Source organism: Anolis carolinensis, unplaced genomic scaffold (genome assembly GCF_035594765.1).
Source record: "Anolis carolinensis isolate JA03-04 unplaced genomic scaffold, rAnoCar3.1.pri scaffold_14, whole genome shotgun sequence".
Taxonomy (NCBI): Eukaryota; Metazoa; Chordata; class Lepidosauria; order Squamata; family Dactyloidae; genus Anolis; species Anolis carolinensis.
Window position 1 is genome coordinate 1,565,537 of NW_026943825.1, and position 22,142 is coordinate 1,587,678.

Here is a 22,142-nt window from a genome sequence, read left to right on the forward strand (position 1 = left end):
CTCCCACCGTGCACCGCGGCTGTCTCCGCCTCTTCCGCTTTGCTTGCTCGTGTGTGGAGTGTCTGTAGCCGGGGCAAGAGAAAGGTAAGCAACCCCAAAGGGAATCCCAGACCCCCAAGGGCCATCCGGGCCAACCCCATTCTGCTAGGACACCATCAAAGCCCTCCCGATAGATGGCCAGCCAGCCTCGGCTTGAAAAACCTCCAGAGAAGGAGACTCCACTGGACTCAGAGGCAGCACAAGTGCAACCTTCTACTACAATTCTGGGTGTGACAAGCTTGTCTAGTGCTCCTAATAGCATTAGCATGATAATATTATTAGCATACTAATAATATATTGAATATACATATAATATTGATACAGTAGAGTCTCACTTATCCAACATAAACGGGCTGGCAGAATGTTGGATAAGCGAATATGTTGGATAATAAGGAGAGATTAAGAAAAAGCCTATTAAACATCAAAATAAGTTATGATTTTACAAATTAAGCACCAAAACATCATGTTACACAACAAATTTGTCAGAAAAAGTAGTTCATTAAGCATTAATGCTATGTTGTAATTACTGTATTTACAAATTTAGCACCAAAATATCATGATATATTGAAAACATTGACTACAAAAATGCGTTGGATAATCCAGAACGTTGGATAAGTGAGTGTTGGATAAGTGAGACTCTACTGTAATATAATGTAATAAAATATAATAATAATACACTATTATAATTGCATATTATCTATTACATGTAATATGACTAATAATATTGCAATATAGTGGTCTAGTACAATATAGTAATATATAATGCTTATATTGTGCTATGCTAATAATATAATAGATTGTATTATAATAATACACTATTATAATTGCATATTATCTATTACATGTAATATTAGTAATAATATTGCAATATAGTGGTCTAGTACAATATAGTAATATATAATGCTTATATTGTGCTATGCTAATAATATAATATATTGTATTATAATAATACACTATTATAATTGCATATTATCTATTACATGTAATATGACTAATAATATTGCAATATAGTGGTCTAGTACAATATAGTAATATATAATGCTTATATTGTGCTATGCTAATAATATAATATATTGTATTATAATAATACACTATTATAATTGCATATTATCTATTACATGTAATATTAGTAATAATATTGCAATATAGTGGTCTAGTACAATATAGTAATATATAATGCTTATATTGTGCTATGCTAATAATATAATATATTGTATTATAATAATACACTATTATAATTGCATATTATCTATTACATGTAATATGACTAATAATATTGCAATATAGTGGTCTAGTACAATATAGTAATATATAATGCTTATATTGTGCTATGCTAATAATATAATATATTGTATTATAATAATACACTATTATAATTGCATATTATCTATTACATGTAATATGACTAATAATATTGCAATATAGTGGTCTAGTACAATATAGTAATATATAATGCTTATATTGTGCTATGCTTATCCAACATAAACGGGCCAGCGAATATGTTGGATAATAAGGAGGGATTAAGGAAAAGCCTATTACACCCAAACATCATGTTATACAACAAATCGACAAAAAAGCAGTTCAATACACAGTAATCGTATGTAGTAATTACTGTATTTATGAATTTAGCATTAAAATATCGCAATGTATTGAACATTGACTACAAAAACACTGGCTACTAAAGGCAGACTACATTGGATAATACAGAAAGTTGGATAAGCGAGACTACTGTATAAACATGTGGTTTTATTGTTTATATTGGTTTTAATGTATGACTATTTATAATATGTGACATTGGGCTTGTTCCCCATGTGAGTCCCTCTGGGGGAGATGGGAGCAGGATATAAAAATAAAGTATTATTATTACCGTATATACTCGAGTATAAGCCAACCCGACTATAAGCCGAGGCACCTAATTTTACCACAAAAAAACTGGGAAAACATTGACTCCAGTATAAGCCGAGACACCAATAAAATTACATTACCGTATATACTCGAGTATAAGCCGACCCGAATATAAGCCGAGGCACCTAATTTTACCACAAAAAAACTGGGAAAACATTGACTCCAGTAATAATAATAATAATAATAATAATAATAATAATAATAAACTTTATTTATATCCCGCCACCATCTCCCCGCAGGGACTCGGGGCGGCTTACATGAGGCAGCGGCCCAAACAAAATATAAGCAACACAACACAATCACAATATAAAAAGATAAAACAGTAATACAATATATCAATGTAAACAACAATACAGGATAAAAATTTCATTTAAAACACATATATGGTAAGACCGTAATACCAATAAAATTACATTAATTGAGGCCTCAGTAGTTTAAATGTTTTTGAATCTTTACATCAAACTGTAATTTAAGATATGACTGTTCAACTCTGATTAGATCATTATTTTCATCTTCTTCAATGTCAATGTGCTTATGTATCCTTTTAATAATCATAGCGTGAAATAATAAATGTAATAATAAATAGAGTAAAATAATAAATGTATTAATAATAATAAAAATAGAGTAAAACAAATGTAAATAAATAAAGAATTAATAAGTAAATAAATGCATCAGCTGGAGGCCCCTCCCGCAATAACATGCTATGCTAGTTTTATATGTGTGTGTGTGTGTATATATATATATATATAAACTATACAATATAATTTACAATAATATATAATAATTATAACATATTGTATATACATATAATATTCATAATATTATATTTTAATACAATATAATACTAATAATGCAATATGATAATATTAATTATATATCATATTTTACATGTAATATTACTAATACTATTACAATATATTGATACAGTACAATATAGTAATTTATTACCAGTATTGTACTATGTTAATAATATAATATTGTATGTAAATTTAATTTGTAAGCCGCTCTGGGTCCCCTTCAGGGTGAGAAGGGCGGCATATAAATGTAGCAAAAAATAATAAATAAATAAATAAAAGTAACAACAATAATAGAGTAAAATAATAAATGTAATAATAATAATTAATAATAATAATAACTTTATTTTTATACCCCGCCTCTATCTCCCCGAAGGGGACTCAGGGCGGCTTACATGGGGCCAAGCTCGAATAAAAATAGTAGCAGTATAAAACACAGCAATAGACAACAACTTGCACAATAAAAAAATAAAATAAATAAAATAAAACATTAGCCAATAAAAAACAAGAACTAATAAAAACATGGATTAAAACTGAGAGATTGTAAAAGTAGACTGGGTAAGGTGCACCATATAAATATTGTAAACACAAGGTGACTGATAAAGTGATGCAAATTCTGGAAGTGCAAATTGGGATGGGAATAGACCCTGTGTCTATATCGAGTTGACAAAGGTAAAAGGTGCAAACCGGTACAAGAATAGAGAAAAATAATAAATATACCATATATGCTTGAGTATAAGCCAACCTGTATATAAGCCTACCAGGTCCCTCAGTTGAGTATAAGCCGAGGAGGTTTTTTTCAGTCCTAAAATTGCTGAAAAACTAGGCTTATACTCAAGTATATACAGTATTTATTATTTCTTGGGGAACCTTTGCTTCAAAAAGGGCTCTGCGGCTGAAAATGTTTGGGAACCCCTGCTCTATGCAATATTTTAGATAATGTTCTTCATTTCTGCCAGGAATCTTCTGCACAATGGGAGTAATAAAAACGGATGAAATATCCTGATAGAAGTGGCCTTATAAAAGGACATGCTTTCAGTTTTCATTCTCTTCATACCGCACGGGTATACAGTAAGCCTTCCCTGCACTAATGCAGATAGCAATGCAATGGCTGACCTTCTCCCCTTTCTACCAGGAGCCATGAGGCTGTCGGCCGTCCTCGCCTTGGCCGAGAAGTTCAAGCCGTGGCCCGGCTACCGCTATGGCATGAACCGGCCCGGATCCTTCGCTGACAAGCTCAAGAACCCCCCTGGGACCTGGCGGAAGAAGATCTTTGTGGAGCCTCTGAAGGAGGAGGACTGGAAGGTGTTCAAGGGCGACATGGTGAGTCTCCCGGGGCCGTGACGTTCTTGGACATACCATGGTTGCGCTGAGCTACATGTGGGAAGTGGAGGCTTGACTGCTACTGTGGAGACTTGATGTGGCAGAGGATGGAATCCCCTTTGAATCCCACCGCTGCCACCAATTAATGTAAGGAGCTGAGGTGGCAGAGGATGGAATCCCTTTTGGAATCCCCTCAGCTTTGCCACCAATATGTATAGAGGTGAGGTGTCTGGCAGGAATGTGTGTCAGAGATGGAACCCTTTTTGATCCCACACACACACACACAGATAACCACCACTTAATAAAGATGTTTTATGAGAGATGATGTTAATTAATGATTTGTTTGATTATCTTCTTCGCTGCCACCAATGGAGAGACGTCAGGCAGATGGTACTGGTTCTTATAAGCTTTCTCTATTTATTCCACTACAGATGTTGATGTTGCTTAATTTAATATGAGAGTATGACAGAGGCTTGATTAGAATAAAATCAAAACAAGTTTATTGCAGGTACAGAGCTTGATGGTTTCAGATAACTTATTAAAGGCACTTCGCTTAATGGTTACAAACAGTTATAAGGTGGTTAAACTTTCAAAATACTTCTTTCTCTGGATTACACTAAACCCTGATCCTCCTGGATCCCCTGGGATTAATGTTCCCTAATCCACAGGCTCTATAACTGACCCTAGACAAATCACCTAACTTGCCTAGTCTGGTCCAACCTAAATCTGACTCAAATCCCTCTATTTAAGCCAGCCTGATTCTCCACACAAGAATCAGATCCTTCTCTGTGACTAGAGAATCACCAACTGCTGGGTTTTAAAATATTTCCCCTTCTCCTTTCCAGGCGGCGGTTGGCTCCGCCCCTGTTGCTATGGTAACCTGCTCTAGCACTCTAAGATGGCTACCTTCCCCCATACATAATGTCAATTCAAATACTCACCATTTTAACTTAGCCAAACCTGACTGTTCAAACAAAATCAAATACACATATCACCTCTAAACAAAATATAATTATACACTTCTTCACACTACCACACATTTTTCGTGGGGCATCCATTTCTGTCTACAGGTCCAGATCTTGAAAGGGAAGGACAGCGGCAAGCAAGGCCAGGTGGTGCAGATCATCAAGGAGCGGAACTGGGTCGTCCTGCAGGGCCTGAACCTGGTGAGTGGGCAGCAGATGGAGCAGGGAGTTACGCGGGAAAGGGAGGGCTGGTGGGGATGATTATATGAATTATTATCAGGGATGTGGAATGGTTGAGCTTTTCTCCATAGAAAGTCAGGCAGAGGGAAAATAATATGATATACAATAATTTATAAATATATAATATATTGTATATACTTATAATATTCATAATAATATTATAATGTAATACAATATTCTAATAATAGTATAATAATATTAATTATATATTATATATTGAATGTAATATTACTAATAATATCTATATATATAAAAAAGTGATGGCATCAGGGCAGCGGACAAAACAACAAAACTACAGGCCCCCCAACCTCGAAATTTGACAACACAACCCATCATCCACGGCTCTAGGTTGATACAACAAAAAGAAAAGAAAAATAAAGTCCTAATTAGAGGGAAAGGAATAATTGTTTTTATCCAATTGCTGCCAGTTAGAGGGCTAAGCTCCGCCCATTTGGTCTCCTAGCAACCTACTCAGTCCAGGAGATAGGCACAGTTAGGCTTCAGGCCTCTTCCACACTGCCTAGAAGATACAGATTATCTGATTTTAACTGGATTATATGGCAGTGTAGACTCAAGGCCCTTCCACATAGCTATATTACCCATTTAGAATCTTATATTATCTGCTTTGAACTGGATTATCTTGAGTCCACACTGCCAGATAATTCACTTCAGTGTGCATTTTATACAGCTGTGTAGAAGGGGCAGTTCTAGGCAGATAATATAAGATTACAAATATACAGTAGAGTCTCACTAATCCGACATAAACAGTGTCCTCTATCCTCACCACTTTCACAGTACACAAACAACCAAATGCATACTAAACATAAAGACAATCATACAATAGACATTCAATACCACCACTACCTCAACAATTTCTCACCAACACCACCAGACAACGCCACAGCAACGTGTGGCCGGGCACAGCTAGTTACCATATAATGATATAGCACAATATAGTAATTTAATGCTTATATTGTGCTATGCTAATAATATATCGTATGTACATTTGATTTGTAAGCCGCTCTGAGTCCCCTTCGGGGTGAAAAGAATGGGATATCAATGTATTAAATAAGTTAAAAATAAAATAAAAGTCAGGTTCCCCTGCAGAGAGAAAAGTGGGACAGGACACAAGGAAGGGTTGAGCTTTGCAAGATGCGGGAGGTGAGCAGCCATTTGTGTAGCTTCGTCTGTGACGCCAACTCAGAAATTATGAAATCACAAAATCAGAATACCCTGTATTTTCCTTGAGTCTAATGCACTATTGAATCTAATGCATTGTTCAAATTTCAGATGCTCCTGAAGCAGCTTCCCCTTTTGCTTTGGGTCATCACTTAGATTTTACACAAACCCTAATTTCGGGAAGGTAATTTAACCCGAAAAAGGTGAGCATTAGATTCAAGTTGTGTGACGGGTTAAACCGCTGAGCTTCTGAACTTGCAGACTGAAAGGTCGGCGGTTCAAATCCGGGAAGCGCGGTAAACTCCCGCTGTTAGCCCCAGCTTCGGCCAACCTAGCAGTTCGAAAACATGCAAATGTGAGTAGATCAATAGGTACTGCTTTGGCGGGAAGGTAACGGCTCTCCATGCAGCCATGCCAGTGGCCACATGACCTTGGAGACGTCTACGTGCAATGCCAGCTCTTTGGCTTAGAAATGGAGATGAGCACCAACCCCCAGAGTGTGAGTAGATCAATAGGTACTGCTCTGGTGGGAAGGTAACGGCGCTCCATGCAGTCATGCCAGTGGCCACATGACCTTGGAGGTGTCTATGGACAATGCCAGCTCTTGGGCTTAGAAATGGAGATGAGCACCAACCCCAGAGTGTGAGTAGATCAATAGGTACTGCTCCGACGGGAAGGTAATGGCCTCCATGCAGTCATGCCAGTGGCCACATGACCCTGGAGGTGTCTACGGACAACGCCGGCTCTTTGGCTTAGAAATGGACATGAGCACCAACCCCCAGAGTCAGACACGACTGGACAATGTCAGGGGAAAACCTTTACCTTAACCTACAGTAGAGTCTCACTTATCCAAGCCTCTGGATAATCCAAGCCATTTTGTAGTCAATGTTTTCAATATATCATGATATTTTGGTGCTACATTCGTAAACACAGTAATTACAACATAACATTACTGAGTTTTGAACTACTTTTTCTGTCAAATTTGTTGTATAACATGAAGTTTTGGTGTTTAATTTGTGAAATCATAACCTAATTTGATATTTAATAGGCTTTTCCTTAATCTCTCATTATTATCCAAGATATTTGCTTATCCAAGCTTCTGCCAGCCCGTTTATGTTGGATAAGTGAGACTCTACTGTACAATAATAGAGTTGGAAGGGACTACATGGGCCATCTAGTCCAACCACAATCAAAATGACCTATGGCTTATCGTCTTCCTCCAGATGCAATTTCCAAATGTTCTATCTTTTTCATATTGAGCTAAAAGGACATGTCTTGTTCCATAGCCGCCCTACAAAGTAGTCCAGGCTGAAGGGAGCATCGAAGCCGAGTGGGAACTTGAACCTGAGTTGCCTTTGTTTTTAGGACGATGATGAGTAGATGGGGAGATGGGTGAACTGTGTTTGGCGATCAGAGCTTCCCTGTCCCCTGTGGCTGATGGGTTTTGTAGTCAGTCAGTCAGTAGCCTTTATTTCGGTCAACAAACCATTGGCTAGGATCAAGTTACAGTACAATGATGGAGTACAACATTTGAGTAATTTATGACATTACATTTGGCTTATGGTTAATAACAAGTGTCTCCATTCTCTATTGGTTATTTGGCTATCTTTATAATCTAAAACAAAAACTGATTTCCAATTAGTAAAACGTCCCCTGGATACTCTTTGTTACACTCTCAACACTTACAGGTTTTTCATGAAACACTTACGGCTTTTTGCCGCTGAAAAGAGAAATTTGGCCACCTGCTCTGTTATCCTTTTGTCAAGATCAGACAATAAATAACTGCAGTACCATTTTAGGGTTCTCCCTGGCCATTTAGTGAGTAGAGGGGATATTAACCTCAGTCTAACATCTTTGTAAATTGTACAAATAAAAAGTACATGTATTACAGTTTCAACATTACCCTCCCCGCAAGGGCATGCTCTGTTTTCATATTCAGTACCTTTGTATCTACCCTCTAGTATGGCTGATTTGAGTGCATTAAATCTGGCCCAGCTAAAAGCAAGCCGAAATTTTGGGATATTTAAGTTTTCTAGATATTTAGCACCTCCCATAGAATTAAATGTTAGGCCTAGAGTCAATGGGGAGCCTGTAGAGCGGGTTTTGTAGTGTGGCACCCTCAGAAGACTGAGGGGAGGTGGTCTCATCCCAGCTCTTTTTCTCCCCAGCATTACCGCTACCTGGGGAAGACCAGCACCCAACCGGGGACCTACGTGACCAGCGAAGCCCCGCTGTTGCTGCGAGAGGTGGCCCTCATTGATCCCACAGACAGGTAACCAAGCAAAATTCGTGCTGAATTCGTAAGTACAGTAATTACTACATAGCATTACTGCGTATTGGAACTACTTTTTCTGTCAAATGTGTTGTATAACATAATGTTTTGGTGCTTAATTTGTAAAATCATAACCTAATTGGATGTTCAATAGGCGTAATCTCTCTTTATTATCCAACATATTCACTTATTTATTTATTTATTTACAGCATGTATATTCCGCCCTTCTTTCTCACCCCGAAGGGGACTCAGGGCGGATTACATTACACATATAGGCAAACATTCAATGCCTTTTTAACATAGAACAAAGATAAGACAAACATAGGCTCCAAGCAGGCCTCGAACTCATGACCTCCTGGTCAGAGTGATTCATTGCAGTTAATTGCACTGGCTTGCTCTCCAGCCTGCACCATAGCCCGGGCCCTCTTTTTAAGACTGAAAAAGTCCCCCTCGGCTTATACTCAGGTGAGGGTCCTAGTTGGCTTATATTTGGGTCAGCTTATACTTGAGTATATTTATTTATTTATTTATTTACTACATTTATATTTTACTCTATTTATTATTAATACATTTATTAATTTACTCTATTATTACATTTATTATTTTGATGTATTTATTATTATTATTATTATTACATTTATTATTTTACTCTTGTTATTATGGCTACTATTCCATTTATTTTAATCTATTTTTAAATTATTATTCATACATTTATTATATCGCTCTGTTATTATTATTACATTTATTATTTTACTCTATTTATTATTACATGTATTATTTTCCTGTATTATTTTACTCTATTATTATTAAAAGGATACATAAGCACATTTAGATTGAAGATGATGAGAAAAATGATTGGATCAGAGTTGGACAGTCTTAAATTTGAGCTTGATGTAAATATTCAAAAACATTTAACCTACTGATGCCTCAATTAATGTAATTTTATTGGTGTCTATTTTTATTTCTGAAATTTACCACCCTTGGCTTATACTGGAGTCAATGTTTTCCCAGGGTTTTTTGTGGTAAAATTGGGTGCCTCGGCTTATATTCAGGTCGGCTTATACTCGAGTATAAGTTTGGAAGTCTCCAGTTTCTGAATGGTGTTCTTTATTTACTGTCTTGATTCTGGTTTTTTTAATACTACTAGCCAGATTGTGTTCATTTTCATGGTTTCCTCCTTTCTGTTGATGTTGTCCATGTGCTGTGGATTTCAGTGGCGTTTTTTGGGAAGCCCAAAAAACCTACAGCAGCCCAGTGAAAGCAATGAAAGCCTTCAGCAACAAATTTAAGTAGAGTTTCCCTGTTTGTTTTGGAAGCAAATCCTGCCTTTCTAGTTTGGAAGAACCCGGTGGTGAAGATGCATGGAATTAATCTAAGTGCTCAAAATTCCAACATTTGGGCAAGAGCATTCTGAAAAAATACACAAGTCACAATGGACGGCAACAGTAGAAGGAATTGTGTTGCTTTTCTAAAAGCTACAGTATAAGTGGCTCCATTACATTGTAGTTTTTCTCCAATTATGTTTTATAAAATATTGGGCATTTTGTAGCATGTAGCAGGTGAAAAACAACACTTCTTGGAGCCATTTGTTTATTGTAAGATGCAAAATGATGCTTTTTTAGATGCAGTTCAGCAGCAAATGTACTCAAAGGACTTCCTAAAGAAGATACAGTATAAGTGGTTACAATTAGGTTGCATCTTAGTTTTTCTTTGATGGTGTTTATAAAATTCTGGGCGTTTAGCAGCATGTGTTTATTGTGAGATGAAAAACAACACATATTTGGAGCCGTTTGTTTATTGTAAAGGTGCAAAATGATACTTTTCAGTGCTTTTTCATCACAAATGCTGATGTTGCAAGCTCACTGCAACTGGCTGGAAAATTCCCTTAAAGGACTACAAGGGACGTTGCTTGGATTTTGCAGCTGCCCTTTGTGCAGATGTAGAAGTGGGGCAAATGGGGTTTACGCTGTAGAAGTAATCCCTTGGCCTCTTTTGTATGTTTTCTGTCATCCCGCCTCTCCAGAAAGCCCACAGAAGTAGAATGGCGCTACACAGAAGAAGGGGAGCGAGTGCGAGTCTCTCTCAGGACCGGCCGGATCATCCCCAAACCGGTGGAACAACGGGAGGACGGCATTATCCCAGAGCAATGGAAAGGTGAAGCTGGGGCTTAAGGGTGGCGGGAGAGCATTTCCTTGAGTTTACTTACAAGTTATAAACATCATAATAACTAGCTGTGCCCGGCCACGCATTGCTGTGGCAAAGTGGTGGTGGTATTGGTTAAAAATTGTTGTGTAATTTTTATTTGACGTTATTTGCATTTTTTAATTAATTTTATTGTAAGTTATATTTTTATTTATTATATTTTATTATTTTCTTGTATTATTTTTGGTTATTTTCTGTTATTATAGTATTTTATTGTATTAATTTTTAGTGTTTTTTATTATTTTTTATTGGGTTGCTAGGAGACCAAGTTGGAGGAGCTTAGCCTTCTAACTGGCAGCAATTGGATAAAAGCAATTATTCCTCTCTCTCTAATTAGGACTTTATTTTTCTTTTCTTTTTGTTGTATCAACCTAGAGGCGTGGATGATGGGTTGTGTTGTCAAATTTCGAGGTTGGGGGGCCTGTAGTTTTGTTGTTTTGTGGGTCGCCATGATGCCATCACTCTTTTATATATATAGATAATAATAATAATAATAATAATAATAATAATAATAATAATAATAATAATAATAGTCATCATCATCATCAACCTGTGGGGTGGATCCGGGAGAGTACCCACTTCCCCCTAACAGAAATAATAACAATAATAATAATAATAATAATAATCTGCCAGCTGCAAAAGGCCACCCTACTGGGATCTGCACACATCATCCGAAAATACATCACAGTCCTGGACACTTGGGAAGAGTTCGACTTGTGATTTTACAATACGAAATCCAGCATATCTATCTTGTTTGCTGTGACATAATATTATAATAATAATAATAATAATAATAATAATAATAATAATAATAATAATAATAATAATAATAATAATAGTGTTATCAAAGGCTTTCATGGCCAAAATCACTGGGTTTCTGTGAGTTTTTCAGGCTATGTGGCCATGTTGGTTTCAGCAGGTGTTTGAATGAATTCCATTCTGGCTATTCCACCGACTTGGCATGAAATTTACTATACAGTCTCATGTTTTCCTTATCATGGTCTATGTTACCCACAACATTATTGACCCCAATTGGAAGCCGCTGTGGTTTTACTGATTGTTATTTTACTGTAAATTTTATTTTTTGTGTAATGTGTTTTTATATTGTTGTATATTGTATGTCTGTATCTTTGTTGTAAACTGCCCTGAGTCCCTTCTGGGAGATAGGGCGGTATATAAATTATTATTATTAATGTTCAAAAGCATTCCCTCCTGACATTTCGCACACATCTATGGCAGGTATATATATATATATGTATATATGTGTGTGTGTGTGTGTGTGTGTATATATGGCTTGCAAATATTTTAGGAGAAATGTACACACACACAGGGATTTGCAAACGTTTCAGGGGGAAATGCATATGTGAAATTAGTATCTATAATTATAGATCTATATCTAGCTCTGCATTGTTTATATATATACATTGTTAATATAATATATATTGAATGTTTGCCTGTTAATATGTTGGAAGCCGGCCTGAGTCCCCATGGGGAGATAGGATGGGATCCAAATGAGTTGTTGTTGTTGTTGTTGTTGTTGTTATTATTATTATTATTATTATTATTATTATTATTATTATTATTATGTTATTGTTGATACCATATTGTTTTTGTTGCCCATACTTTTCCACTTACAGCTAGTTTATTGCTTTTCTTTGAAATACAGTAAATATTCCAAAACATTTAACCTACTGATGCCTCGATTAATGAAATTTTATTGGTATCTATTTTTATTTTGAAATTTACTCGTAACTGCTGCATTTCCCACCCTCGGCTTATACTCGAGTAAATAAGTTATCCCAGTTTTTTGTGACAAAATTAGGTGCCTTGGCTTATATTCAGCTCGGCTTATACTCAAGTATATACGGTATCTGTGAAATGTCCAGGGCGGGAGAAAGAACCCTTGTCTGTTTGAAGCAAGTGTGAATGTTTCAGTTAGCAAGCTTGATTAGCACTGAGTAGACATGAAGCTGCACAGTCAATCAGTGAGGGTACCTGCAGAGGTAGCCTGGCTGTTGTTGTATGGAGGAACCCCACAGATGCAGGTGAAACGTCAGGAGAGAATGCTCCTGGAACATGGCCATACAGCCTGAAAAACCCATAGCAACCCAATATTAGTTGTTGTTATTTCTGTTAGCAGGGAGTGGATACTTTCCCGGATCCATTCCCACAAGTTGTTCTCCATCACTGCTATGAGGAATTTAACCTTAGAGATGAAAAGTCCCGAACGCTCCCCTGCGGAGTGCACAAATGGGCTCACGTTTTTTCTCTTTCCCGCTCTTTGCCACGTTCCACCAAGACGGCCCCAAGGACACATCGGTGGAGGATGCCTTGGAGAACACCTACACCCCGTCCTTGAAGACATTCCAAGAGGAAATCATGGAGATGAAGGGGATCGTGGAGACGCGGCGCTTCCGGAAGTCCTATTGGTATTAGCGCTGCTCTTCTGCCCTCCACGGCTGGGACCGTGAAAGGAAGGCTTTACTCCCGCCACACTTTGGACCTTGAGGCTCTCCTCCTTCAGCCAGGATTTTTCCTCCTCTGAGTCTGTTTCCCAGGGTGGAAATTATACCAGGACTCTGCCGCCTTTCAGTCTGTAGTTTTATCAGCAAGAAGTTGTGCCTTTTCTTAAAATAATAGGGTCTTGTCCCCCAAGGAGAAGGGTGCTCAATATCAGAATTATTTCTTTATTTATTTATTTACAGTACAGTAGAGTCTCACTTATCCAACATTCGCTTATCCAACGTTCTGGATTATCCCACGCATTTTTGTAGTCAATGTTTTCAATACATCGTGATATTTTGGTGCTAAATTCGTAAATACAGTAATTACTACATAGCATTACTGCGTATTGAACTACTTTTTCTGTCAAATTTGTTGTATAACATGATGTTTTGGTGCTTAATTTGTAAAATCAAAACCTAATTTGATGTTTAATAGGCTTTTCCTTAATGCCTCCTTATTATCCACCATATTCCCTTATCCAACGTTCTGCCGGTCCGTTTATGTTGGATAAGTGAGACTCTACTGTATTTATATCCCGCCCTTCTTTCTCACCCCAAAGGGGACTCAGCACAGATCACATTGTACACATATAAGGCAAATATTCAATGCCATATAACAGAGACTGAGACAGACGCAGAGGCAATTTAAACCTCTCCAGCTTCCTGAGGGTGTCACTCTCTCTCTCTATTACGTTTCCATTGCCAGGTCTGTGAGGTCAGATCCTGCCTTAGCCTTGGCTGCCAGCAGCACTAGGTTTCTGGGGGAGAAGTGGGGATCGAACAGCGGGAGGAGCTCACACTGGAAGCCTGTAGAAGGGAACACAACAGGAGTGAGGGGAGGCCAGCACAGGGCTTCATTATCAAAGGCTTTCATGGCCGGAATCACTGGGTTGTTGTGAGTTTTCCAGCGTGTATGGCCATGTTCCAGACAGCCTGGAAAACTCACAGCAATCCTGGGAAGGAGATTAAGTCCTACTTGCAAGAGCCCAAGCCTTGCCGGAACAACCAGCTCCCTACTCAGAGCCCATTTTCCCCAACTCCAGGCTCACCTTGCTCTTGCAGGTAGATCATGCGGTCAAGCAGCAGGAGGGTCTCCATCACAGGTGACAGGAGCAGGGCAAGGCTGAAGAAGGCCACCACCTTCTGCTCTTCGGCCAACATGGCTGCTAAGGCTTCAGGCGATATGTGGGCTAAGCTGGGCTTCATGCCCAGGCGCTCCAGGCCGAGGTGGGCATACCTGCAAAAAGAGTTGGAGTGAGAGCTGAGACCACTCATAGTGAGTGAGAGAGGCATTTCCAGGGGATCATATTCTCAGCAATCAAAGGTCAGAGCCAATTGTGAGGGGCACTTGCCGCTTCTCCATCTCTTTCCCCGCATTTCCCATCTAGCATACCCCCCAGTCTCTGTTGATATCTTGCATAGGGCTTTTGGGAAGAGATCCTGGAACACAGTGATTCCCAAAGTGGGTGCTACCGCCCCCGGGTGGGTGCTGCAACAATCCAGGGGGGCGGTGATGGCACCTATTAGGACAGAGGGGCGGGGCCTCTTCACAAGTGCCGGAGACAGGGCTGAGCCTCTATACCTCTCCTGAGAGGCCTTTTAGGACTAAAGGGCGGGGCTAAGGGAGGGGGCGGGGCCTCTTCACAAGAGCATGAGACAGGGCTGAGCCTCTATACCTCTCCTGAGAGGCCTTTTAGGACTAAAGGGCGGGGCTAAGGGAGGGGGCGGGGCCTCTTCACAAGAGCATGAGACAGGGCTGAGCCTCTACCTCTCCTGAGAGGCCTTTTAGGACTAAAGGGCGGGGCTAAGGGAGGGGGCGGGGCCTCTTCACAAGAGCATGAGACAGGGCTGAGCCTCTATACCTCTCCTGAGAGGCCTTTTAGGACTAAAGGGCGGGGCTAGGGGTGGGGGCGGGGCCTTTCCCAAGAGCGTGAGACAGGGCTGAGCATTTATACCTCTCCTGAGAGGCCTTTTAGGACTAAAGGGCGGGGCCTCTTCCCAAGAGCGTGAGATAGGGCTGAGCATTTATACCTCTCCTGAGAGGCCTTTTAGGACTAAAGGGCGGGGCTAGGGGTGGGGGCGGGGCCTCTTCCCAAGAGCGTGAGACAGGGCTGAGCATTTATACCTCTCCTGAGAGGCCTTTTAGGACTAAAGGGCGGGGCCAGGGATGGGGGCGGGGCCTCTTCCCAAGAGCATGAGACAGGGCTGAGCATTTATACCTCTCCTGAGTGGCCTTTTAGGACTAAAGGGCGGGGCTAGGGGTGGGGGCGGGGCCTCTTCTCTAGTGCCAGAGACAGGGCTGCGCCTCTGTCTACCTCCCCTGAGGTGCTTGTTAGAACAAGGGGGCGGGATATAGAGTTTCAGCCCCATCAAGCACTTGGGAAAAGTCCCCGCCCCCTCCTCTAGCTCCGCCTCCTGTGTCCTGGCAGGCGCCGCAGGACAGGGATAGAAGCTCAGCCCTGACTCAGAGCTCGTAACTCCGCCCACCTCAGTCCTGGCCGCCCATTTGTGGCCCTGCCCACCTCCCACTCACAGCCCTGCATCTTGGAGTAGAGGAGAGGCTGAAGCAGGACCCCTGGGGGCACTGAGTAATATTTGTTCTGGAAAGGGAACCACTAGTTTAGAGATAAACTGTTAATTAAGCATTATAATTATTGAAAATCCTAATCGGCCCATTCATCTCCACAAGTCAATTAGCTGCTGTGTTAAGGTCTGAATCCTCCTCCCCGTGCAGTTTTAACACTTACAGATTTTTCATGACGCACTTACTGCTTTTTGCCGCTGAAAAGAGAAAATTGGCCACCCTCCTGACTATTTCCCAACACACCTCATTACCTTTGAGGATGCCTGCCATAGATGTGGGCGAAACGTCAGGAGAGAATACTTCTGGAACATGGCTATACAGCCTGGAAAACTCACAGCTACCCAAACATCACACCCTCAATGGGCTGCAGTGGCGATCCCACCCCCCACACTGGCCGTTCTGCTGACCTGAAGGGCCAGCATAGCCGTCGCATGGACTCACTCTTGGAAGGAGAGAGTGTGGACCTTCTTGATGGTCTGGACCCCCAACCGCCTCTTGTCTGGGTCCGCAGCCCGAATCACCACCTCCAGCGCGGCACGGAAGCAGTGGGTCCGGAGTGTGGGGCTCTGCTGCCGGAGCCGCTGGGCGTAGTCCTCGATGGCGTGGCAGGCCCCTTCCCGGGCCTTGTAGGAAAGCCCATGTCCCGGCAGGGAGGAGACCCATCTGCTCAGCGGGTAGCCCCACTCGGAGGACGGGGGGCCGGGAGAAAGGCCCGAGGTCTCCTCTTCTGTGGTCAGCTTCATGTAGCAGCAACCGACTGAGGTGATGCCCACGACTTGTGGGCAGCGGGCAAAATACCGCAAAAGGGCCACGCTCAGATCACCGCAGGCATGGAGTCCAGTGAGGAGAAGGCTTCCAGGAGGCCTTTGAGAGGGGTGGACAGGGGAGTCCCCATCTTCTGGGGCAGCTTCTGCTCTTCTTCCTTCATGAGGCACTATGGCGGGTGGGCAGCCTTCCTCTTCAGAGCCTGTGGCCAAAGCTGGCCGTTTAGGGGGCTCTCTGGCTGCTCCCCCGTCTCGGTTCTTCTCCGGCTGCAGCAAGCGTACAAACTCTGGCCACGGCGCCCTGGGATCAACCCAGCCCACCATGTGGCGTGGCGCTTTGTGAGAGAAGTCTTCTTGAGCCTGCAAACAGAGAACAATGGAGAACTAAACCAACAATAACATCCACCCATCCACATTGTGGAGTGTTGGAAAACAGGAAAAGCTGGCTCTGGAAAAAGTGCATTATAATCCACAAAAATTCATACTGAAATAAATAATAATAATAATACAGTAGAGTCTCACTTATCCAAGCTAAACGGGCCAGCAGAAGCTTGGATAAGCGAATATCTTGGATAATAAGGAGGGATGAAGGAAAAGACTATTAAACATCAAATTAGGTTATGATTTTAAAAATTAAGCACCAAAACATCATGTTATACAACACATTTGACAGAAAAAGTAGTTCAATACACAGTAATGCTATGTAGTAATTACTGTATTTATGAATTTAGCACCAAAATATCACGATGTATTGAAAACATTGACTACAAAAATGGCTTGGATTATCCAGAGGCTTGGATAAGCGAGGCTTGGATGAGTGAGACTCTACTGTAATAATAATAATAAGTTTATTTATATCCCGCCTCCATCTCCCCCGAAGGGGACTCGGGGTGGCTATACACAAGGGCATCACAAGCTTCTTCTGTCCAGGTTGTAAGAAAAGTTACTTCATATTGAAGGGAAATCTTGAGCAGAGTGCTGCAGGCTTCTGTCCTTGAGGTTATATCTTTTTATCAATGACAGTGAGTCATTTAATTCTACATTGTAGAATTAAATGCCCTTTGACACCACTGCAAATGCCATGACTCAATACTATGGAATCATGGGAACTGTATCTTTGATGAGGCACCAGCACTCTTTGGCAGAGTAAGCTAAGAACCTGGTGAAACTATGTTTGATTAAGCTTAGATGTTTGCAATGAATGTAATTCCTCGCAACCCAGCAGACAACTCACGAACAGTGATGCAGACACAACCACATGGAAGACAAACAGGTGAGCATCCCTCCCATTTTGCACACAACCCAGAAGCTTGCTGGCTCAAGAGACGTCTAACACCTGTCAAAGGAATACACCCCAGTAAAGACCATTTAATAAAAGTACTCCGTGATCCGGAGGGAAGAATTAAATAAATCAGCAGGTATTACATTTCCTGAGACCATAAAGAAGAAAATGTCAAGTAATATATATAAAAGAGTGATGGCATCACGGCGACCGACAAAACAACAAAACTACGGGGCCCCCAACCTCGAAATTGGACAACACAACCCATCATCCACACCTTAAGGTTGAAACAACACAAAATCACTTCACGCACCTCCACATGGACAGAACCCACAACGCACCATCGGGAGCCATGCCGGGAGGGATGGAAAGAGAAAGCATAATGGCCGCCGCAAGAGGGAAGGCAGGCAATGGGAAAAAGCTGTCCCCTGGGTCCTAGCGCCCGCCGATCATCCGTGGCCAGCCAATATCTCCACCATAAAAATAATAATAGAATCCTACAGTCACAGAGATAGGAGAGACCCCTAAAGCCCATCCAGTCCAACCCCTTCCTGCCACAATCCAAACATTCCCAACAGATGGCCATATAGCCTCTTGATAATAATAATACTAATAACAATATCATGGAATCCTCATGTTTGCAGACACCCCTAAGAATCATCCAGTACAACCTCCTACCATGCAAGACCACACAATCCAAACACTCCTGACAGATGGCCATCCACCCAATATATAATAATAATGATGATAATAAAGATAATAATCATGATAACAGCAATAATAATAATCATAGAACTATACCATCCAATAATTTGGAGACACCCCTAACGGCCATCCACCCCAACCCTTTCTACTATGCACCAAGACACAATCTAACCATTCACAACACTTGGACAACGTATGCATACTATACAATACTACACAGCGACAAAGACCCCCTCTACTCTCACCACTTTCACAGTACACAAACAACCAAATACATACTAAACATAAAGACAACCATACAACGGACATTCAATACCACCACTAACTCAACAATTTCTCACCAACACCACCAGACAACGCCACAGCAACGCGTGGCCGGGCACAGCTAGTGCTTAATATAGTGAAATGTTTAACTCATTGTTTTAATGTAAGTGTGTGTTTGCTTCGGTAAGTGATCCAGTACAGAAGTAGTTAACCGCATAGAGCAATGATTTACTGCCTAGAGGGAAAAGGAATGCAACTTCGTTTTTGTCACAATGAAAGGAATTTTGGGAGGTGCTATTTTTACTGATAAGAGTTCTTTGTAGTCGCCATTAATCCTGCTGTTAGAGAAACATGTGTCTGAGCAGATCTGGCTGCTATTTGTGTACATACTTGTAAATAAAGACTAATTACCGCCAGGATCGGCAGACAGCTATGTGGTCTTATTTGTTCGTGCTACTTATTTGCTGAGTTGCCAAATGGAGGGGAGAATTGAGACAGGAGGCTGTAAGTGTCTCAATTTATCCACCTCACATCGATCAATCATTGACAGAAAAAACCTTCTGAATTCGTCTCTGATTGGACTTCTTAAAGGGTTGAGCCACAAGGAGAAGCAGATAAAACATTTATTATTACAGTGTATTATTATTATTATTATTATTTACATCTCAGACCCTCGTATCAGACTTGCTTGGCTGCAGTCCTCCTTCTCTGTTCCCTGCCCCGTCTTTGGATCCTCACCTGAGTGTTGTTGCAATCTTTCTTCAACACCTGAAGTAACTCCTGGTCAAACTTGGCAGCCTGACTGGCCAGGCGGGCATCGCCCTCGAGCGCAGTGACTGGCAGATTGAGACCGAAGGCCAGGAAGCGGGAGAGATGGCCCTGGCAGGGCAGGAAAGGGAGTACAGTTAGGGTTTTGAAAGAGGCTGACGAGTTGTTTGGGGCTTTTCTACAACCCCAAGTGAGGCCTAATTGAGATAATTGTAAGAAGAGTGGCCACTACCCCACAGACCTTGTTCGAATCCCAACTGCTATGGGGAAATCATGGGATGCTTAGAGATTTACCTGCCCAGAACCCACATCGACAACATGGTGGCACCCAGTGAGATCGCTCAGCCTCTTCACCACCTGCAGGGAAGAGGAAACGGCAGCCGTGATGGATCTCCTTCAACTGGGAGGAGAAGGAAGCAGGGATAGAACAAAGACTTTGCTTGGTTTTTATTTCTATTTGACAATATTGGCACTTAAACTATAAATAGGAATAGTTTCCCCATAATATCTTTGCAAGTGTTGCCAAGTGTATTCCTTTATGTTAAGAACTATACTAATGTAGCGAATGAGAATACAAATAGTGGATACCTTGAATAAAGTATTCATCTATATACAGTAGAGTCTCACTTATCCAACGTAATCGGGCCGGCAGAACGTTGGATAAGCAAATATGTTGGATAATAAGGAGAGATTAAGGAAAAGCCTATTAAAAATCAAATTAGGTTATGAATTTACAAATTAAGCACCAAAACATCATGTTATACAACAAATTTGACAGAAAAAGTAGTTCAATACGCAGCAATGCTATGTAGTAATTACTGTATTTACGAATTTAGCACCAAAATATCATGATGTATTGAAAAGATTGACTACAAAAATGTGTTGGATAATCCAGAACGTTGGATAAGCGAGTGTTGGATAAGTGAGACTCTACTGTATATAAAAGGGTAATGAAATTTCGGCCTAGGACAAAACAACAAAACTACACATCCCAGAAACACTAAACTTGGCAGCACAACCCCTCATCCATGCCTCTACGTTCATACAACACAAAGAAAAAAAAATAAAGTCCTAATTAGAGGGAGAGGACTAATTGTTTTTATCCAATTGCTGCCAGTTAGAAGGCTAAGCTCCGCCCACTTGGTCTCCCAGCAACCCACTCAGCCCAGGGGACAGGCAGAGTTAGGCCTCACTTAGGCCTCTTCCACACTGCCTATAAAATAAAGATTATCTGATTTTAACTGGATTATATGGCAGTGTAAACTCAAGGCCCTTCCACACAGCTATATAACCCATTTATAATCTTATATTATCTGCTTTGAACTGGATTATCTTGACTCCACACTGCCATATAATCCACTTCAGTGTGCAGTCGGACACAACTGGACTTAGTGTCAGGAGAAAACCTTTGCCCTTTACCTTAACCACCACCAATTCCTCAATACTTTATTTCCCATACCACCAGACTTCACCACAGCAATGCGTGGCCGGACACAGTTTATATTGATGTTAAATATGACACCATAATTCCCTTCGTTTCCAGCTTGTATAACAAGTGCCACTAAAAGTTGTTTATATAGAAGATAATATTACATCACCAACAGTACTTACATACTATATACCATACTTTCCTTTTTTTACGTTTCTCTATAGAACAAATCCACCCAAGTTGGGGGTGATCAGCCAGGGAAGCATTGGTATGAGTCCTTTGAGTGCCGCCTCGGGTCAACGGACTCCCTCGCCTTGTTTTGCAGGCAAGACCCACAGCAGGCTGATGTGATACATCTGTCTCGGCCCACACAGAGCCCCTACCTGCCCCAGCCGTTGGATTTCGTGCTGCTTCTTGGGCTTGACGTGCTTCCGGAAGACGGGGTGCAGCCTGGCGCTCTGCCAAGGGTTCTCCCGGAACTCCTCTGGCCGCCCAAGCCCCGCGGCGTCCCCTCGACCCCCGGCTCTTCTAGGGAACGTCAAGGAACGAGCGGTGGCTTTGAAGGCCAGCAGCGAAAGCGGCCAGACGGAACTGTAGCTGACAACAAGAGAAGCCAGACATAGAGGGGAAGCCTCATAGCCAGAGAAGGGAGGGAGGCAACAAGTGGGGTGGGGGGATTGTATTGATAATAATAATAATAATAATAATAATAATAATAATAATAATAATAATAATAATAAATGTATTTATATCCCGCCTCCATCTCCCCCGAAGGGGACTCGGGGCGGCTTACAGCAAAATCAAAATACAAGCAATGAGAAAATATAAAAGATCAAAGGACAAAAACCAAAACCAATAATGAAATATACACAATAGGTGAAAAAACACAACACAAAATTAAAACACCAGATTAAAAACAATGA

At 41.0% G+C, this 22,142-nt stretch overlaps 2 protein-coding genes across 5 annotated transcripts in view; one reads left to right on the top strand and one right to left on the bottom strand.

Annotated features, from left to right (window-relative positions):
• On the top strand, positions 1–13,506 carry mrpl24 (mitochondrial ribosomal protein L24). The gene is made up of 6 exons (XM_062964873.1): positions 1–84; positions 3,874–4,061; positions 5,132–5,227; positions 8,614–8,717; positions 10,741–10,871; positions 13,219–13,506. The coding sequence occupies exons 2-6, from the start codon at positions 3,879–3,881 to the stop codon at positions 13,353–13,355; spliced, it is 651 nt and encodes a 216-aa protein (XP_062820943.1). The 5' UTR covers positions 1–84; positions 3,874–3,878; the 3' UTR covers positions 13,356–13,506.
• The window catches only part of mettl25b (methyltransferase like 25B), a 20,657-nt gene continuing 3,053 nt past the window's right edge, over positions 4,539–22,142 (bottom strand). For 3 of the 4 annotated variants that reach the window (XM_062964870.1, XM_062964871.1, XM_062964869.1), the window contains exons 4-9: positions 21,603–21,816; positions 20,085–20,147; positions 19,761–19,901; positions 16,449–17,131; positions 14,473–14,660; positions 4,539–14,230 (exon numbers count right to left, since the gene is read on the bottom strand). In XM_062964870.1, the coding sequence (XP_062820940.1) occupies positions 14,112–14,230; positions 14,473–14,660; positions 16,449–17,131; positions 19,761–19,901; positions 20,085–20,147; positions 21,603–21,816 (1,408 nt within the window). In that variant the 3' untranslated portion in view covers positions 4,539–14,111. Of the gene's footprint in view, positions 14,231–14,472; positions 14,661–15,818; positions 17,132–19,760; positions 19,902–20,084; positions 20,148–21,602; positions 21,817–22,142 lie in introns of those variants that run through there. The other variant, XM_062964872.1, reaches the window with a different exon arrangement.

What these genes read in the sequence shown, in the direction of transcription:
- mrpl24 (XM_062964873.1), top strand. Translation starts at nt 3,879, where the DNA reads ATGAGGCTGTCGGCCGTCCTCGCCTTGGCCGAGAAGTTCAAGCCGTGG. An exon ending in AGGTGTTCAAGGGCGACATG is followed by an intron (nt 4,062 to 5,131) that starts GTGAGTCTCCCG and finishes TTCTGTCTACAG; the next exon opens with GTCCAGATCTTGAAAGGGAA. An exon ending in TATCCCAGAGCAATGGAAAG is followed by an intron (nt 10,872 to 13,218) that starts GTGAAGCTGGGG and finishes CGTTCCACCAAG; the next exon opens with ACGGCCCCAAGGACACATCG.